General features: G+C 40.7%; 1 protein-coding gene across 1 annotated transcript in view; it reads left to right on the top strand.

Annotated features, from left to right (window-relative positions):
- Nucleotides 1-7,158, top strand: part of LOC134568699 (dimethylaniline monooxygenase [N-oxide-forming] 2-like) — a 56,105-nt gene extending 48,947 nt beyond the window's left edge. The window contains exons 6-8 of the mRNA XM_063427351.1: nt 4,463-4,818; nt 5,899-5,971; nt 6,760-7,158. Of these exons, the coding sequence (XP_063283421.1) occupies nt 4,463-4,818; nt 5,899-5,971; nt 6,760-7,123 (793 nt within the window). The 3' untranslated portion in view covers nt 7,124-7,158. The remainder of the gene's footprint in view (nt 1-4,462; nt 4,819-5,898; nt 5,972-6,759) is intronic.
- The last annotated feature ends 10,348 nt before the right edge of the window (nt 7,159-17,506 follow it).

Genomic DNA, 17,506 nt, shown 5'->3' with positions numbered 1-17,506 from the left:
TAGGCTGGGACTTACTGCGACCCTGAAGGGTCGAAACGTTGATGTGGAGGTGATTTATTGAAATACATTTTTTTGAAAATCCAAGTGAGTGCTCCTGTCTCCTTTCTCGTCTATATTTTGCTGGGAAGCACCCGGGTAAAGTCGCATTGTAAATATTGGAGGTTGAGTGCCAGAGTCTGGACAGTTAACAACTTAGTTAACAACTTCTTGATGGAATAAGGGTAAGTAATATTGGACATTCACACATTTAGGGAGCCTAAATTCAGATCCAACTGCAATGCACAGGGAGAATGATCCCTGTTTAAGGTTGCAGTGTGGTGTAGGCCCCTCAGGTAGTCCTTGTGGTAATATGTATCCTCATAAAAACATGAAAGACAAATAAAAGTATATAGCATAGTATGTTAAGCTAATTAGCAGGAGCAGGTGTATATAAAAAGTAGACACTCACATATCATGGAGCTGGCTCCAATGATATCGCGTGAAGTGGTATGATCCACACTCTAGGAGATAGGTGATGTGGATCTCTCTCTCTGTAGATATAGATATATATATATATATATATATATATATATATATAGAGAGAGAGAGAGATGGATGTAAAACCACAATAATGCACACCATAAGTATAGAGTGTAAACCACAGTAAAAGAATATACATCTACTCACATGTTTTAGAACAAAATAAGGTTTGCTCAATCCAGTGGGCATATGTGGTATATATAGCTAAGGAATCCAGCAGCAGGGGGTCAGGTCCAATTAAAAAAGTACTTTTAATAATAAAAAAACGATAAAATCATAGACAAAAGTAAAATAGATTAATAAAACCAAATTACAATACACTTAACACGTTTCACCATGAACTGGCTTTATCCCAAGTGTTTACAGAGTGAATATGACCTGTGATGCTTAAATAGGAATGGCAAATTTTAAAATAATGGTCATGTGATGTCCTAGTCACATGACCAAAATGAATTAGCATAACATTATGTGATTACATGGCGCAGCCTGCAGCGTCATCTTGGATTTTACCTCTGCCCTGTTTATGTTCTCTTAAGCCATTTTACTTTTGAATATGCAAATTTTCTAGCGAATCATGATGATAACACTTCTCTTTTGCTCCCTCTATGTAAGTAAAAAGATTTAAACAGTTTTTTAAACTTTCAAAGAGCTCATACAGGGGACCAAATATTACTTTTAACAGCTTCTCTCCTGACTTCTCTCCTGACAATGCTTATTGTCTAGGGGAAGTGTGACGAGACCAATCTCGCCACATTTCATTGGAGGAGCCTGGTTGCCCGCCTGCTGCCTTTGGACTATGGACCAGATTTTAAAAGACTTATTTCCCCTGCAGAAAGGCTTATTCGTGCCTTTTCTGCCGGGGTGTTCGGTAGATTTTATCTGCCAAACAAACTAACGATTGCACGACCACCTGGGAGCTGGCGTTTGTCGCCAATTGACCACCCTGAAGCTGCGGTTAACCGCAGCTTAATTGACGAAGGCAGGGTGGTCTTTGTTCGTCGACCGAACACGTGGCGGCGGCCATTTTACAAGTACCATACGGCCAGCGGTGTTCGGCACCTAAACTATGGAACTATAAACGGACACTTATTTGCACGAACACCGCTGAGCCGTCCGTCTCCTGGTTCCTATTCGTGGGGATGTAGCCGAACAGCCGTTCATTCGGTATTTTGTTTCATGTAAATTTGTGGTAACCCAGATAGCTATGCCATGTAGCCTATTCGTGTGATTAAAGACTTTGGCTCCATGGCGATTAAACTGTATTCATGGGGTCTGAGTGCCATTCACCTAATAATGTGCACTCAGACCTGAGCTATCTGGGGATATGTAACATGTCTATGTTTAATGTATAAAAAGTAACTTTATATATTTTAAAGCATAATACTGTATTTGGGTCCCCACATGTGTAATGGAGTTTTGCCTTTGTCCTGGGAGATAATTGAATTACTTCTCCAATTATCTCCAGGGCAGAAGGGAGGAAACCAGGATGCATTGTGGGGATGTTTTGCTTCTGTGAGTCTGTAATGTGATACATGTCTGTCTGTGTTACAGTCTTCCATTTGGTCCCCTAGGGGAGTGTCCACCAGGTGGGAGACCTGCATAAATACAGGGGCAGGTAGCCCTCAATAAACAGACCACTGCTTGACCCTCAACATGGAGCCTTGTCTCATTCTTGGGGGGATTCACTGTATGCTGATAGGGACTGACTGCCAGGAGTGTAAGCCGCTTGGGAGCTTTTCCTGTTCGTCTGCTAGCAGCTATTCGTGAGGTTCCAGTTTGGGAGTTTGGATTGCTACCTTATTCCCTTGTATACAGTTCGGGAGTTTGGTGTATTCACTTATATCCAATTCGTGAGTTTTGGTGATTTTACAGTAGCTGTGCCTGTCTGTGAAAAGGGGATTATCGCCTAAACAATTTTTACCCCTTGTCTGCTGAAACGGTCCGTTACAGGAAGTGATTTTACATGATCGTTAGAGAGAGAACACTAACTGTCCCTGTGGCAAGGCATGGAAAATAAGAAAATTGTCTCATTCAAAACTATTTTTCTTTTTTTGTCAATCTCTTTTTATTTGAGGCAATAAGAGTTTACAGTACAATAGTAGCGGAGTAACAGTATACATATAGATATTCAATCAGGTCATAAAAGAAATATAACATGAATAGTGAATTGATGGACAAGTATATACTGCTCTACTCCAGGTAATAGCCTCATTTTAAACTATAAATCTCAAGCTTAGTTCATGCTTCCGAGCATTAGAATATTAAAACATTAACAGGTTTAAGTGCATGATTAAAGGGACACTATAGTCACCAGAACAACTACAGCTTATTGAGTTTGTTCTAGTGAGTAGAATCATTACCGTCAGGCTTTTTGCTGTAAACACTGTATTTTAAGAGAAAATGCAGTGTTTATATTACAGCCTAGTGATAACTTCACTGGCCACTCCTCAGATGGCTGTTAGAGATCCTTCCTGGGTCATGGTTTCCTCAAATGCATCCAAACATTCAGTGTCTCCTTCCTCTGCATGCAGACACTGAACTTCTTCATTGATTCATTCCATCTCTATGAGGAGATGCTGATTGGCCAGGGCTGTTTTTGAATTGTGCTGGCTCTGCCCAGGATTTGCCTCTTTGTCAGTCTCAGCCAATCCTATGGGGAAGCATGATGTCAGCAGGCAGTGGACAGGTCTAAAGGAAACAGGCACAAAATAAGCAGCTGCAGACTTGAATACAAATAAGATTTTACAATATATTTAGGGAGGCATGAGGGGACCAGGGTGGCTAGATGGTGGTTTTAACCCTATAGGGTCAGGAATACTTGTTTGTGTTCCTGAGCCTATAGTGCTCCTTTAAACTCAATATACTTTAGTTGGTAAGTGTAGCTGTAAGGCGGCAAAGATGTACATATATTGTGTAGCGATACCTCAACGTTTAGCATTGCCTCATTGATATATAAAATAAGCAAATAGAATATAGCAGGCTACGCTGACCTGTCACAACAGACATATAAATGGAGTGTAAAAAGAATAGTAGGTAGGAGTAGTGTTGCATAACAGGGTAAATTTTCCGTACTCAGTACCGTGTCCTTACTGAGAGTACCACTAGACTGCAATGCTGCACAACAGGCTGTATTTCCATTGGGTAGCACCACATAGCATACTGAGATTGCCACAAAATAGTAATGTTGCCTGTTAGGCTAGAGATGCATGTAGGAGTACTTTAACCCCTTAAGGACACATGACGTGTCTGACACGTCAAGATTCCCTTTTATTCCAGAAGTTTGGTCCTTAAGGGGTTAAACTTTGCCGAGACATCTATATAATAGGGTGCAGCACAACAGGCTAGATATATGAGATAATGCTGTGGTTGCCATTTAGTGACAATGCTGCGTAACAGGTAAGATTTGCATGAATCAATGCTAAAACAATGCACTGGGCTAATAAAACATAGAAGAGTTTAACAGATTAAACATGCTAAACTAATAGTCCCAGAGTGACTGGCAAGCTAATGCCTAGCTAAGCATGCGTTGTGGAACTAACTGAGTATTGCACAACATGTTCGAGTCGTATGAGAGGAAGACCACTGGATCCTGTAGACTTTTGGAGGCTCTGTACCATAGGAATGGCTGACAGTAGCGTGTCCCAGAGAACTAGTCCAGTCTTAGCCGATGCCCATGTGTGGGGTGTTCATAATGGAAGTAGGGAGATCGGCAAAGGTTGCTGCACAATGGGAGCAGACTGGGCCACACCTATGGGCCCCAGGCCGACATGAGGGCAAACATCTTCGATCTACGGACCTAGAGGCTCAAGGTCAAAACTATTTTAATTTTGAATGACACAGTTGTTTCAAAGTGATGCATGTCCCTTTAGACATTTTTAATGTTTTATCAATACAATACACATCACTTGTAATGACAATCAAATATTTTCCTATTTGTTTGTAGCATTGAGATGAAAGAACCCTTGGTTAATGAAGAGCTTCCAAGCCGCATTCTTGCAGGTTTAGTAATCATGAAACCAGGGATAACAAAGTTTACCGAGACATCAGCTCAGTTTGTAGATGGCACTAAAGTAGATAATCTTGATGTTGTCATTTTTGCCACTGGATATGAAGTCAGATTCCCTTTTCTGGATGAATCAGTCATTGAAGCAGATTTCAATGAGGGATTTTTATACAAAAATATATTTCCTGTTAACCTGCAGAAGCCTACATTTTTTTTCATTGGCTTTATTCAACCAGTCGGTCCAATTGCAGCAACTGTTGAAATTCAAAATCGATGGGCTATGAGACTTTTCAAAGGTAAGGGCTGTGTTCAAAAAGAAAATATTTATCAGTAATTTACAATACTGATTTGCAGTTGTTTTAGAACAAAGAGTAGAAAACTTATTTTTATTTTGTTTTATGGCAGATACATAACTATGTAACTTTTGAGATCTATTTCTGTTACGTATTCAATTAAATGACATATGCACTGCACTTATAGAAACATTTTTGTAATTTTTTTATATGATGTGTCTGGATTTACATTTATTTTATTTGTGCTTGATAATGTTTAAAAATCTGTGCTATGTGCTTTAGAGTTTCCATGTAATGGCATATAGATAACATGCATTTTTGCTAATTAGTGGCTGGAGACTCCTCAAAAATAATCTCAGCTGTTATATTTTACTTATTTTTCAGTAGTGGCAGCAAGTAATTTCTTGGTAATTTGCTAAACAATATTGATGACATCTGAGTCCAAATACTGTATTCATGAAAGAGTATGGTATGGTTTTGTTGTAATAATCACATGAAACAAATGCCTTTATTTGATGTGACACATGTGGTTTATAAGTACAACATTGTCTCCATGCTACCTGTGTGTCGACCTGTGTGTTTCTCGTTCCACCGAACCGTCCAATGTCTTGGATGCACTGGTTCAAAGTTCCAGCCCCCAACATAATCTAAGATTTATGATGCTGACTTTAGCCTTTTTATATGTTCCCAACAGTGAGCGTTAAGTAGACCTTTCATGTTCAGATTTTGTAATCCCTCGTATGTACCGTGTCTTCTGGAATTGAAAAGATGTTGCTATGGTTCTGGTTGTTTTATTTAGTGTGTTTCAAGTGATTTGATTTGTCCTACATTTTTAACTTTGGACAACTTTCTTTTGGATTTTATCTTTGTACAGGTATGTTTTTTTATGTACAGGCACCTTTTCTTTCAGTGTCAAGGACTGAAACTTGATCTATCTGTCCAATCCTTGCTTACCTTGCCCTCGCTGGCTATAATACCTGTGTGTCCTAATAACAAGAACATCAAAGCCGATGCAAATAACAAAACACTACATTTGTAAATACATTTTGTTTTAATTTCATTCATCATTTGTATATTTTCAAGGATTGCACAGATTCCCAAGCAACAAAGAAAGGAAGGATCAGTTGGTTGAGAATGAAAAACTCAGAATGAAACGGTATGATAAACTGTTATGTGGCAACTGTTAATTAACTTTTATAATCATTAAGATATAATATTTCTGGTATTTTTTCCATTGTTTAAACCTTTGACTAGCCATAAAACGTGAAACCCTGGGGGTAGAGTACTCATATTTAGAGTAGCCCTCTGCACTCCTCCATGCTCCAATCATTGCACCTCACTGAAGTCTAACACAAACAAAAATCTCAGACCAAAATAATTTCAAACTAATACTTTATGATGGTGAGCCCAAACATGGCAACATCTGTGTTTTTGCCACTACTAATTTAGATCATGCTTTTATCATACCCATTTAATGCCCTCCCTTTTCTTTATATATAATTGTGTAACACCCACTGAGTTAAGTAAATTGTGATGCAGGACTGGAGGTAAATAATAGAAATAGGATAGTGTACACTGCATACGTCAGTTATCTCTTTGTATTCAATGTCTGTGAGGGTCATTTCAGTTACAGTGAACCTGCTGACAGCTTCACTTTAAATTAATATTAGCACATGTGGCTTTTTGAGAGCAATCCAATTAGTCCAGTTGCTATGTGCATTAGATCTCCAGAGAACAGAATTAGGACATGCCTTGTTTATGCTTTGTGTAAATTGTTAAACTTTCTCCTTATGTATGACCAAATAAACCATAAATTATTACTTTCTAAAGGTTTGGTTAGCATGATGTTATAGGAAAATTACTGTAAGGGATGAACATATCGATCTAATTATGACTATGTGCATCTTTTAATTTGACTAATTATACTCATGTTTTACTATTAAGGTTCGGGACAGCTAAAGGAAATTGCCGGCGTATAAATTACATTGAGTACATGGATGATTTGGCCTCAAATATAAATGCAAAGCCGAATATAATGAAACTGCTTCTCACAGATCCAGTTCTAGGTCTAAAAATCTTTTTTGGCACAACTACCCCTTATCAGTATCGTCTAACTGGTCCTGGAAAGTGGGCAGGAGCCAGAGAGGCTATTTTGACACAATGGGATCGCATTGAGAAGCCCTTGAAGACAAGAGGAATGAAGAAAAATATAGAGAGATCCTTTTTGCCAGTTACATATCTCCCTTCAGTTTTGCCATGGTTCCTCTGTGCTGTCATTTTGTTTGTTGCTATTTGGATAAAAGGCTAACACTGGGTAACTGGTATTTAATTTTTGGATTTAAGCTAAAGGAAGATACAATAAATACTGTCTAATGTCTTCAAGTAGTATCTAACTAGTTATGTAAATGTATACTTAAATTGTTTCACTTTCGCATTTTTTCTGGTTCCTAAACCACACATTTTTATCACCTAACTATACTGACTGTTCGCAACAATTAGTTAAAAATGTAAATTATAAAAAAAGTCGGAATTTGAGGTTTAATGTTAGTTGCATCAATGCTCCACAGACTTAATAGCTTGGTCTGGTACAATATATCCCATTGGGAGACATGTCAAACTCATCAGGTAGATTTGGCTAAATTCTAAAAGCCAAACACCTGAGAAAATAAGGAAAAAATAGATTGATACAAATTCACCATTTGAAAATAGTTCATAAGCGTTTAGGGGAAAGGCACAAAGTTTCCAACAGTATAGATCTAAATGGATACATGTCAGATCTAAAGATGGATACAACCCATTGATTGAAATGAAAATGAGAAAGAGGTATTAACTAAACATTGCATTACCAATATTATCAATGTTCACAAATCCACATAACAAGTGGACTACAATAGCAATCATGTTAATAAACTGGAATATATATCTCTGGTTATAAATCTATTAAAGCAAAATAAAAGACAGGAGTATATACCTGAAAAAGGAAACAGGGACTGCACTCAATCACAAAGCCACAGGGTGCTAGTGAGCATGGATCAGCAAAGCCCAGAGATTAAACACAAAACAAAAAATCTCAGGTACTCACTGTTACAGGAACTAAGAAGATTTAAGGAGTATATAACTGAACATATCTGTATAGCTGTTGAAAAAACAGTTCAGCCGACTTGTAACTTGAACTGGATTTGATGGTAGGTATACAAAGCAATACTCGTTCAACAATCAAAGGTCATATGATCAGGACAGAATAGATCCCTCAGCTGTGCCTTCGTGGGTACCACTTATTGTTAACCACCTCCCAAGGCTAGTTGAGAAAATTAGAACAAAATCAAATCAAAACTAGATTAATTTGTAAACGGAAAAAAAAAAAGGAGGATAGAAACATTATAATACAGACTTAACATTTTTAATGTGGGATTTCTATGTCTCATGATAATATCTCATTACACCATCGTCCCTAATCACACAACACCTTCACATTCAAGTCCAGAGGCGCCTTTCGCCAACTAATGGCTCTTCCAGGGAAAGAAGGCAGCAAACACTGAAACTTGGATACCCCAACAATCCAAGAAAATATAGTAAAGGTAAAGAAAAAAACAGGTTGCGCCAAATGTTGGGGTAGAGATGTTAAACAATACTAATAATAAAAAGTAGTCAAATAGTATTTACAAAATAGTCCCTAATTCGATAGCAGAATTCTTGATGGGGAGGTGAAGTACAGTAGATATTACTCAATGGTCTACTTCAGCAACTCATACAGCAGTACAGCAGGAAACACTCTTTACCTCATCTTCACCAATCTCTGTACCACCTCTAATCTTTACAATGTTCAATTTCCTTTGTCTAACCACCATCTGCTGACCTTTGACATCCGCATACCCCATACCCAGTTTCACAACCCTCAACTCTCCAATCTTGCAGAAACCTCCACTGTCTTGATCTCCAGCATTTCTCCACCAAACTCTCCTTTTACCCATCTCAACTCTAACTTGCCCTAACTCTGCAACCTCACTCTATAACTCCACTCTCTCCTCTCAACTAGACATCATGGCACCTCCTACATTTAAACACAGCAAGTGCCCCCAATTACAACTATGGCACACATAGCTGACCAGATACCATCAAAAATGTCCCAGAACTACTGAATGCTGCTGGAGAAAGTCTCACTCTGCACCTGAATTCTTCCACTATAAATTTATGCTGCACTCCTACAGTCTGGCTCTTTCCTCTGCAAAAGTAAATGACTTCAACACCCTCATAAGCACACTGCCCCACCAACCCAAATGCCTATTTCACACTTTTGATGCTCTTCTTGGCCCTGTTGCTCCCCCTCCTTCTACCACCTTGTCCACCTCAAAATTTGCAACTCACTTCACTGAGAAGATTTCTACAATTAAGGAAGCAATCTCTAATCTTTCTTCCTCCCCTACCAATACATCACCCAACCCGGGTGGTCACACTGTTCTATGCTCATTCGCACCTGCTAAAACAGAAGAGGTTTCTGCTCTGCTCCGGTCCTCCCACCCCACCACCTGTTCCATCAATCCTATTCCTCCATATCTCATCAGCACTTTGACTCCCTCTCTTGCTCTTTCTCTCACCAACATTTTCAGTCTCTCCCTTTCCTCTGGCACATTTCCTTCACCCTTCAAACATGCAGCAATAAACCACCCATCTTGACTCGTGTTTCTGACTGCCTCTCCGCGATTTCCAACTGGATGGTTGCTCACTTCCTTAAACTCAACCTGCTACGCCCGTGTCTATCTCCCTCCAAGTCAACGGCGCCACTATCACTTCTACCTTGCAGGCTTGCTGCCTAGGTGTCCTCTTTGTCTCCAACCTCTCCTTCACTCCTCATTGTCCAGTCATGTCCAGTCGATCACCAAATCCTACCGCTTCCATCTTTAAAAACATTGCTCTCATTTACCCCTATTTAACACCGGACGCTAAGGTCCTGGTCCATGCTGTTGTTCTCTCTCGCCTTCCCTGCAATCCCCTTCTCAGTGGTCTTAGATGTTCCCAGCTTGCACCACTGCAATCTATAATGAATGCTGCTGCGAGGTTAATTTTCCTGTCCGCCTGCACCTCCAACGTTTCCCCACATCTGTCAGTCCCTACATTGGCTTACATTTAGATATAGGGCTCAATGTAAGATTCTGGTGCTTTCTTACAAGCCCCTACATATTACTACTCCAATCTACCTATCCTCCCTAATACACAAGTTTGTCCCATCGAGGACCCTGTGCTCTGCCAAAGTAAGATCTTTCCTCCCTCCGTACTTCCACCTCTGATGCTCACCTTCAAGACTTCTCCATGGCTGCACTTTTTCTGTGAAACTCCCTTTCCTTCTCCGTTAGACTTACACCCAGTCTCCACTCCTTCAAAAAAATCTTTGAAAACTCACTTCTTCGGGAAAGCGTATCAATTAACCTGTTAGCAGGTTTTCATCCTCCATAACTACTCTCCTGCAACTGTCATAAATAACCTAATAAGCCCTCAGTAAATACTTTTCTAGCAACCTACTTTGTTACAATACCCCACTCCTTTTAGCCTGTAAACACATTGAGCAGGGACCTCAACCCCTTTGTTCCTCTGAGTTTATTTCTCTAGTTACAATTATGTGTCTGTTAGTCCACCCATTGTACAGCGCTACAGAATTTGCTGGCGCTATATAAATAATAAAATAATAATACATGACAATACCTTACTGGCCTTAGCAACTGCTGATTGATGTTGCACATTGTTTCCTAGTTTGTTGCCTATAACAATTCCAAATCCTTCTTGTGTGTTCTTAAGTAGTGCATAAAATATATATATCCAGGATGGATATCCAAATGTAGAATTACAGTATATGTAACCTTGCTTTATAAGTTCTAAATTCTTTTATCTGCCGTCCACCATTCTTTACAACTGCCACAGAGCTATTTAAATACCTGAAATCTAACTGCCACTCTGTTGTGTGCCAGTGTGTATGTGTACCCATATAATCTGCTGTGATGAATTTCATTGATTCATTTAGATATACTTACATACACACAGATTGCAGATATAGATCAATATATAACGTGGAAATAAACCAGCTCTGTGGGGCATATGGGACATATGTTTAAACAATTAATCATAATGCATGTAATGTGTAATAATCCACATAAATAAAATGATGTGCTAAAAAGTATTTTTATTTTCAATATAGTTCATTTTGAAAAGTACAACATACATTTGTTTTTAAAGCTATAAAGAATGGTTGATTAACATATATGTATACATATTTGTATTTTACATATTATTCTAAAAAAAATATTTTTTATGTGTAAGCTTTGTACTTTGTAGGTGTGTGCACTTTCTGTGTATATGTACATTTGATAAAGTAACAACATTGAATTAAAAAGAAAAAAAAACATATAAAAACTGTGCAAAATAAATGCCTTATTGTTTACTTATACAGCTATATGTTGTGCCTAAAAAGAAAAACTCACGAAGAACAACAATAGTGCAATATTGCTAAAACTAAGTCCCCTTTAAAAACCCCAATTGCTGGAAGTAACAGTAGTATTCATCCTATATAATAAATGTGTTTGACTACCTAGACAGCAAGTGGAGATCCAGCATATTGTTATAGGAATAAGTACAATTAATTTTATTTATTTACTGTTTATTCCATTATTCTGACTCTTGTTTGTTTATTTTTATCCAATATTTTTTTTTACTACTTGGGTTTACTCCATTAAAGTTGATTGTCTAGGTTCGGGTATGTCACAAAAATTGGTGTACCCACATGTCATGTATTAAAGTCCTAGAAACATTCTAAGGTAAAGACAGTGTCAGTAAAGTTATGTGTCTCTGCATTGACCACAATCAGGAGGGAGAAGTAGCAGTTTTGGTGATTACAGGAAAACTAATATTAGCTCCTTCATCACTTTGTTATCAAGTGGTGCAGGGGCATCAACATCTTCCTGTCTTTCACAGTATAGACAAAATACCAAAAAAGGCAATCTACAATACAAAAATAATAGAGACAGACATAGGGCAATAATGCTGCAAAAAGTGGGTTTATAGATATAAATGATTGCACTCACAAACCCAATTTGATTGTAGGCATATCATGAATACTGATGAAATAACTTCACGACTTTGGAACCTCAATAGCATGCATAGGAAAAACGAAAAAAATAATAGTGCAGAGTATCTCAATAAAATTAACACACTTTATTATTTGTCACACTTACAAAATGGAAGTGTCAATTAGGCACATCATACTCAGATGGGAGTGTCTCCTAATCTCAGGAGGCAAAGGAGCAGGAAAGCCAAATAAAATATAAATAAATAAAAATAAGTAAATAAATAAATAACCATAAAAAACACAAATACTCTGTACACTAATACGCCCTACGAGTTTCGTTCAATACTGAACTTCTTCAGGGGAATCTAATAAGATACTGTCCATATGCAGGCATGAAGTGGAATGCGCCGGTCTTCTCCTTTTTAAATCCGTCCTTGGCGCGAAGCGATCAGCTGGACGACATTTTTCCGGGTTCAAACTCCGGTGTACTTCAGGTTACGCCTATATTGCGTTCTGGGATTGCTGACCAAGCCTCGCTTTGATTTTCATCTGAATAGACGGCAGGAAATGCGTTCCACTTGCGTTCCATTGCTCGCAATCGAGCATATAAGTCCATAATACAAGGTTATAAAAAGAAATAGCAAATATACAAGAATTAATTCTCAAATATCCCAAATTAAAATCCATATATATTACAATCAATTATATATTAAGCAAATATAAAGATAAAATTAAAATCAAAATAGGAAAGAGTCAAAAAATCACAGAAAGCAAACTAAATCGAAATCCACATTTAATCCACTCGGTTTCATAGTTTTTAATGTATGGATCCAGTAACCCTCTCTCTTCCTTAAAGCCATCATAAGATCATCACCTCTTTCATTTAGGGTTACCTGTTCTATGCCTATACATTTCAATGTATTAAAATTAAACAAGGGACAATTATTACAATGTACTGGCACTGAATGTGTTAACATACCTTTTTTAATATTATTTCTGTGTTCTTGAAAGCTGACTTTTAATTCCCTCCCAGTTCTCCCCACATATTGCATCCCACACCCACAGGTAAGGAGATATACCACATGGGTGGAGGAGCAGGACACCTTACTTTTAATCTTAAACTTCACCTGTGTCTGTGTGCTAACGAAATCTTTTATAATATTAAATTGATGACCACAACTTTTACAGTTTCCGCATGTATAAAAAACTCCTATACATTTGGTTTGGTCTTTCCCCGAGCGAAAGGTACTAGGTGCAACAATCTGTTTCAAATTTGTACCTTTTCTAAAAATAAACTTTAGGAGCCTGTGGAATTTCTTTACTTAAAAATTCATCCTCAACAAGTAAACCCCAATGTTTTTTTTTAATTATTCTTTGTATATCAAAAGCCCTTCCATTATATTGAGTATTAAAAGAAAAGAAAAATTGGGTTTCTGATAGTCATATCTTTTTTCGTATTTAAAAGTAAATTACTACACTAGGTGGTGAAACAGGAGAAGGAGGGAAAATTAAGGGAATGATGAGAGGAATCTAACCCTAGCCCTAAACCTACCCCAACACTAAGCCTACCCCTAACCCTACTCCAAACCCTAACCATACCCGTACCCCTAACCCTACCACTAACCCTACCACTAACCCTACCCCTAATTCTACCTCTAGCCTTACCCCAACCTTCTTCTATCCCTAATAGTGATGTCCCGAACTGTTCGCTGGTGAATAGTTCCTGGCGAACATCGCTTGTTCGCGTTCGCCACAGACGGCGAACACATGCGCTGTTCGGTCCGCCCCCTATTCGTCATCATTGAGTAAACTTTGACCCTGTACCTCACAGTCAGCAGACACATTCCAGCCAATCAGCAGCAGACCCTCCCTCCCAGACCCTCCCTCCTCCTGCACAGCATCTATTTTACATTCGTTGTGAAGCTGCATTCTTAGTGAGAGTAGGGACAGTGTAGCTGCTGCTAATTTGATAGGGAAATTGATAGCTAGGCTAGTGTATTCAGTGTCCACTACAGTACTGAAGGACTCATCTGATCTCTGCTGTAAGGACAGCACCCCAAAATGCCCTTTTTAGGGCTAGAACATCAGTCTGCTTTTTTTTTTCTGTGTAATGTAATTGCAGTTGCCTGCCTGCCAGCCTGTGTGTCAGGCTCACAGCATATACTGTGCCCACTTGCCCAGTGCCACCACTCACTGGTGTCACAATAGCTTGCATTTAAAAAAAACAAAAAACTTTTTGGACTATAATATAATAGCAGTCAGTTTCCTTCACTAGTGTGCGTTTCAGGGCCTGCCAGGGCACAGTGTCACACCAGTGCAACTCATATCTGGTGTAACAGTAGTGTAAATTTTTAAAAAAATATACAATTTTTACTGTAATAGATTGAATAGCAGTTAGTTGTCTGCCAGTGTGTGTATCAGGATCACGGCGTATACTGTGCCCACTTGCCCAGTGCCACCACTCACTCACTGGTGTCACAATAGCTTGCATTTAAAAAAAAAAAAAAAACTAAACTTTTTGGACTGTAATATAATAGCAGTCAGTTTCCTTAACGAGAGTGCGTTTCAGGGCCTGCCCAGTGCCACCACTCACTCATATCTGGTGTCCCAATAGCTTGCATTTAAAAAAAAAAAACTAAACTTTTTGGGCTGTAATATAATAGCAGTTAGTTTCCTTCATGAGTGTGCGTTTCGGGGCCTGCCAGGGCATAGTGTCACACCAGTGCCACTCATATCTGTTGTCACAGTAGCTTGCATGCATAGTACCACTAATCGAAAAAAAAATGACAGGCAGAGGCAGGCCACCCCGCAGGGGCCGTCATGGTCATGGTGCTGTGATTCCCTTTGGCCCTAGAATAATGCCCAGTGTTCAGAGGCCACGTACCCTGAACTTGAAGAGTTCTGAGGACATAGTTGACTGGCTAACACAGAACACCCAATCTTCTACAGCTTCCGCTCGGAACCTCGATGCACCATCCTCCTCCAGCTTAGCTTCGGGCACCACTCGCCCGCCTGCTGCCACCACCAACACTAGCACCACAGCTGCTTCATTTGGTATGTCAGAGGAGTTATTTACACATCAGTTGGAAGAAATGAGTGATGCGCAACTATTATTGCCAGAAGATGTAGATAACAGGGATATGTCTCAGTCAGGCAGCATTACACACGTATGGTGTGATGATAATGATGTTGTACCCACTGCTGCTTCCTTTGCTGAGTTGTCAGATACAAGTGAAGCGGTTGATTATGACGATGCGTCCGTGGATGTCACGTGGGTGCCTGCTAGAAGAGAAGAAGAACAGGGGGAAAGTTCAGATAGGGAGACAGACAGGAGGAGGAGGAGACGAGTTGGAAGCAGGGGGAGGTCGTCGCAAGGAGCTAGTGGCACAGTCAGACAGCATGCATCGGCACCCGGGGTCAGCCAGACAGCACGCCAATCAACGCATGCTGTTGCCACCACCAGAATGCCGTCATTGCTCAGCAGTGTGGCCTTTTTTGTGTGTGTCTGCCTCTGACAACAGCGATGCCATTTGCAACCTGTGCCAAAAGAAACTGAGTCGTGGGAAGTCCAACACCCATCTAGGTACAACTGCTTTGCGAAGGCACATGATCTCACATCACAAACGCCTATGGGATCAACACATGAGTACAAGCAGCACACAAACTCAAAGCCGCCATCCTCCTCCTGGTCCAGCATCTTCAGCCACGTTAACCACTGCTGTCCTCCTTGCCCCCTCTCAACCATCCGCCCCTCCGTCTCTCGCCTTGAGCAGTTCCTGCTCATCTGCCCACAGTCAGGTGTCTGTCAAGGACATGTTTGAGCGTAAGAAGCCAATGTCACAAAGTCACCCCCTTGCCCGGCGTCTGACAGCTGGCTTGACTGAACTCTTAGCCCGCCAGCTTTTACCATACAAGCTGGTGGAGTCTGAGGCGTTCAAAACATTTGTAGCTATTGTAGCAAGGTACCTAGCCGAAATTTTTATGCACAAAAGGCAATCCCCATCCTGTACTCCATTGTGCAAAAGGAAGTAATGGCATGTCTGGCCCACAGTGTTGGGGCAAGGGTCCATCTGACCACTAATACCTGGTCTGCAAAGCATGGTCAGGACAGGTATATCACCTACACTGTGCATTGGGTAAACCTGCTGACGGCTGCCAAGCATGGAATGTGTGGCTCTGCAGAGGAGTGTAATGAGTCTTACCTGATCGGGAGTCCAGCTCGCAGAGTTATACGCTCACCCTTGCAAAGTAGACACAGACCAGGGTGACCAGGTAAGACGCCACCTGGCCTGTGAGTCTGTGCATGGGGTCTTTCCTGGAAAAGTGCTCCAAGACGCTGTACAGTAGGGATTAGCAGAAGCGTAGTCAAGGGAAGCCAAAATCAGGGAAGCCAGAGATCAGAGTAGTCCAGGAGGAAAGCCAAGGTCAGAAGCCAGAATTAGACAGGAAACACTGGAACGCAGGTACGGAGAAACAGGAACCAAACAAGGGAACCAGAGTCAATGAACTGACACCCCTCCCAGGGTGTGACAGGATTTTATATCCAGCCAATTAATATGGCATACAGGCGTGCAAGAGTAGCCACGGGTAAGTTCAGCTCCCAGTGCTGGAACAAGGCAAGGACACCAATTACGGCAATACTATGAATGGCTGGATAACACAGTGGCAAAAGAGCAAGATACACAAAGCCAAAGTCCAGGGTTCAAATCCTCTGCGGCGAGTACCGTGACAAGGAGTTGGTGACACCGCCACAACTTGCCACCTCCTCTACTCCTCCTACTCCATCCTCTTCCATAACCTCCTCGGCTGAGTCCTCTTCTGCTGCTGTGTCTTGCTCCACATCAATGGCACCCCCCCCAGCTCCCCAGGTACTGTTCCACATCCCGGATTCGGCAGTGTCACGCCGTCTTGGGGTTGACTTGCCTGAAAGCAGAGAGTCACACCGGACCAGCATTCCTGTCCGCCCTGAACGAACAGTTGGATCAGTGGCTGACTCCGCACCAACTGGAGATCAGCAAAGTGGTTTGTGACAACGGAAGAAATTTGTTGGCGGCATTGCATTTGGGCAAGTTGACACATGTGCCGTGCATGGCACATGTGTGTAATCTGATCATACAATGCTTTGTGCATAAGTGCCCAGGCTTACAGGACGTCCTTAAGCAGGCCAGGAAGGTGTGTTGCCATTTCAGGCGTTCCTACACGGCCATGGCGCACTTTTCCGATATCCAGCGGCGAAACAACATGCCAGTGAGGCGCTTGATTTGCGACAGCCAGACACGTTGGAATTAAACACTCCTAATGTTCGACCGCCTGCTCCAACAAGAAAAAGCCCTTAACGAGTATTTGTATGACCGGGGTGCTAGGACAGCCTCTGCAGAGCTGGGAATTTTTTTGCCACGTTACTGGACGCTCATGCGCAATGCCTGTAGGCTCATGCGTCCTTTTGAGGAGGTGACAAACCTAGTCAGTCGCACCGAAGGCACCATCAGTGACATCATACCATTTGTTTTCTTCCTGGAGCGTGCCCTGCGAAGAGTACTGGATCAGGCCGTAGATGAGCGTGAAGAGGAAGAGTTTTTGTCACCATCACCACCAGAAACAGCCTTATCAGCATTGCTTGCTGGACCTGCAGCAACA

This window comes from Pelobates fuscus, chromosome 7 (genome assembly GCF_036172605.1).
Source record: "Pelobates fuscus isolate aPelFus1 chromosome 7, aPelFus1.pri, whole genome shotgun sequence".
In the NCBI taxonomy this organism is placed as follows: domain Eukaryota; kingdom Metazoa; phylum Chordata; class Amphibia; order Anura; family Pelobatidae; genus Pelobates; species Pelobates fuscus.
Note: the sequence above shows the minus strand (reverse complement) of the source record. Positions and strands in the feature narration are given on the sequence as shown.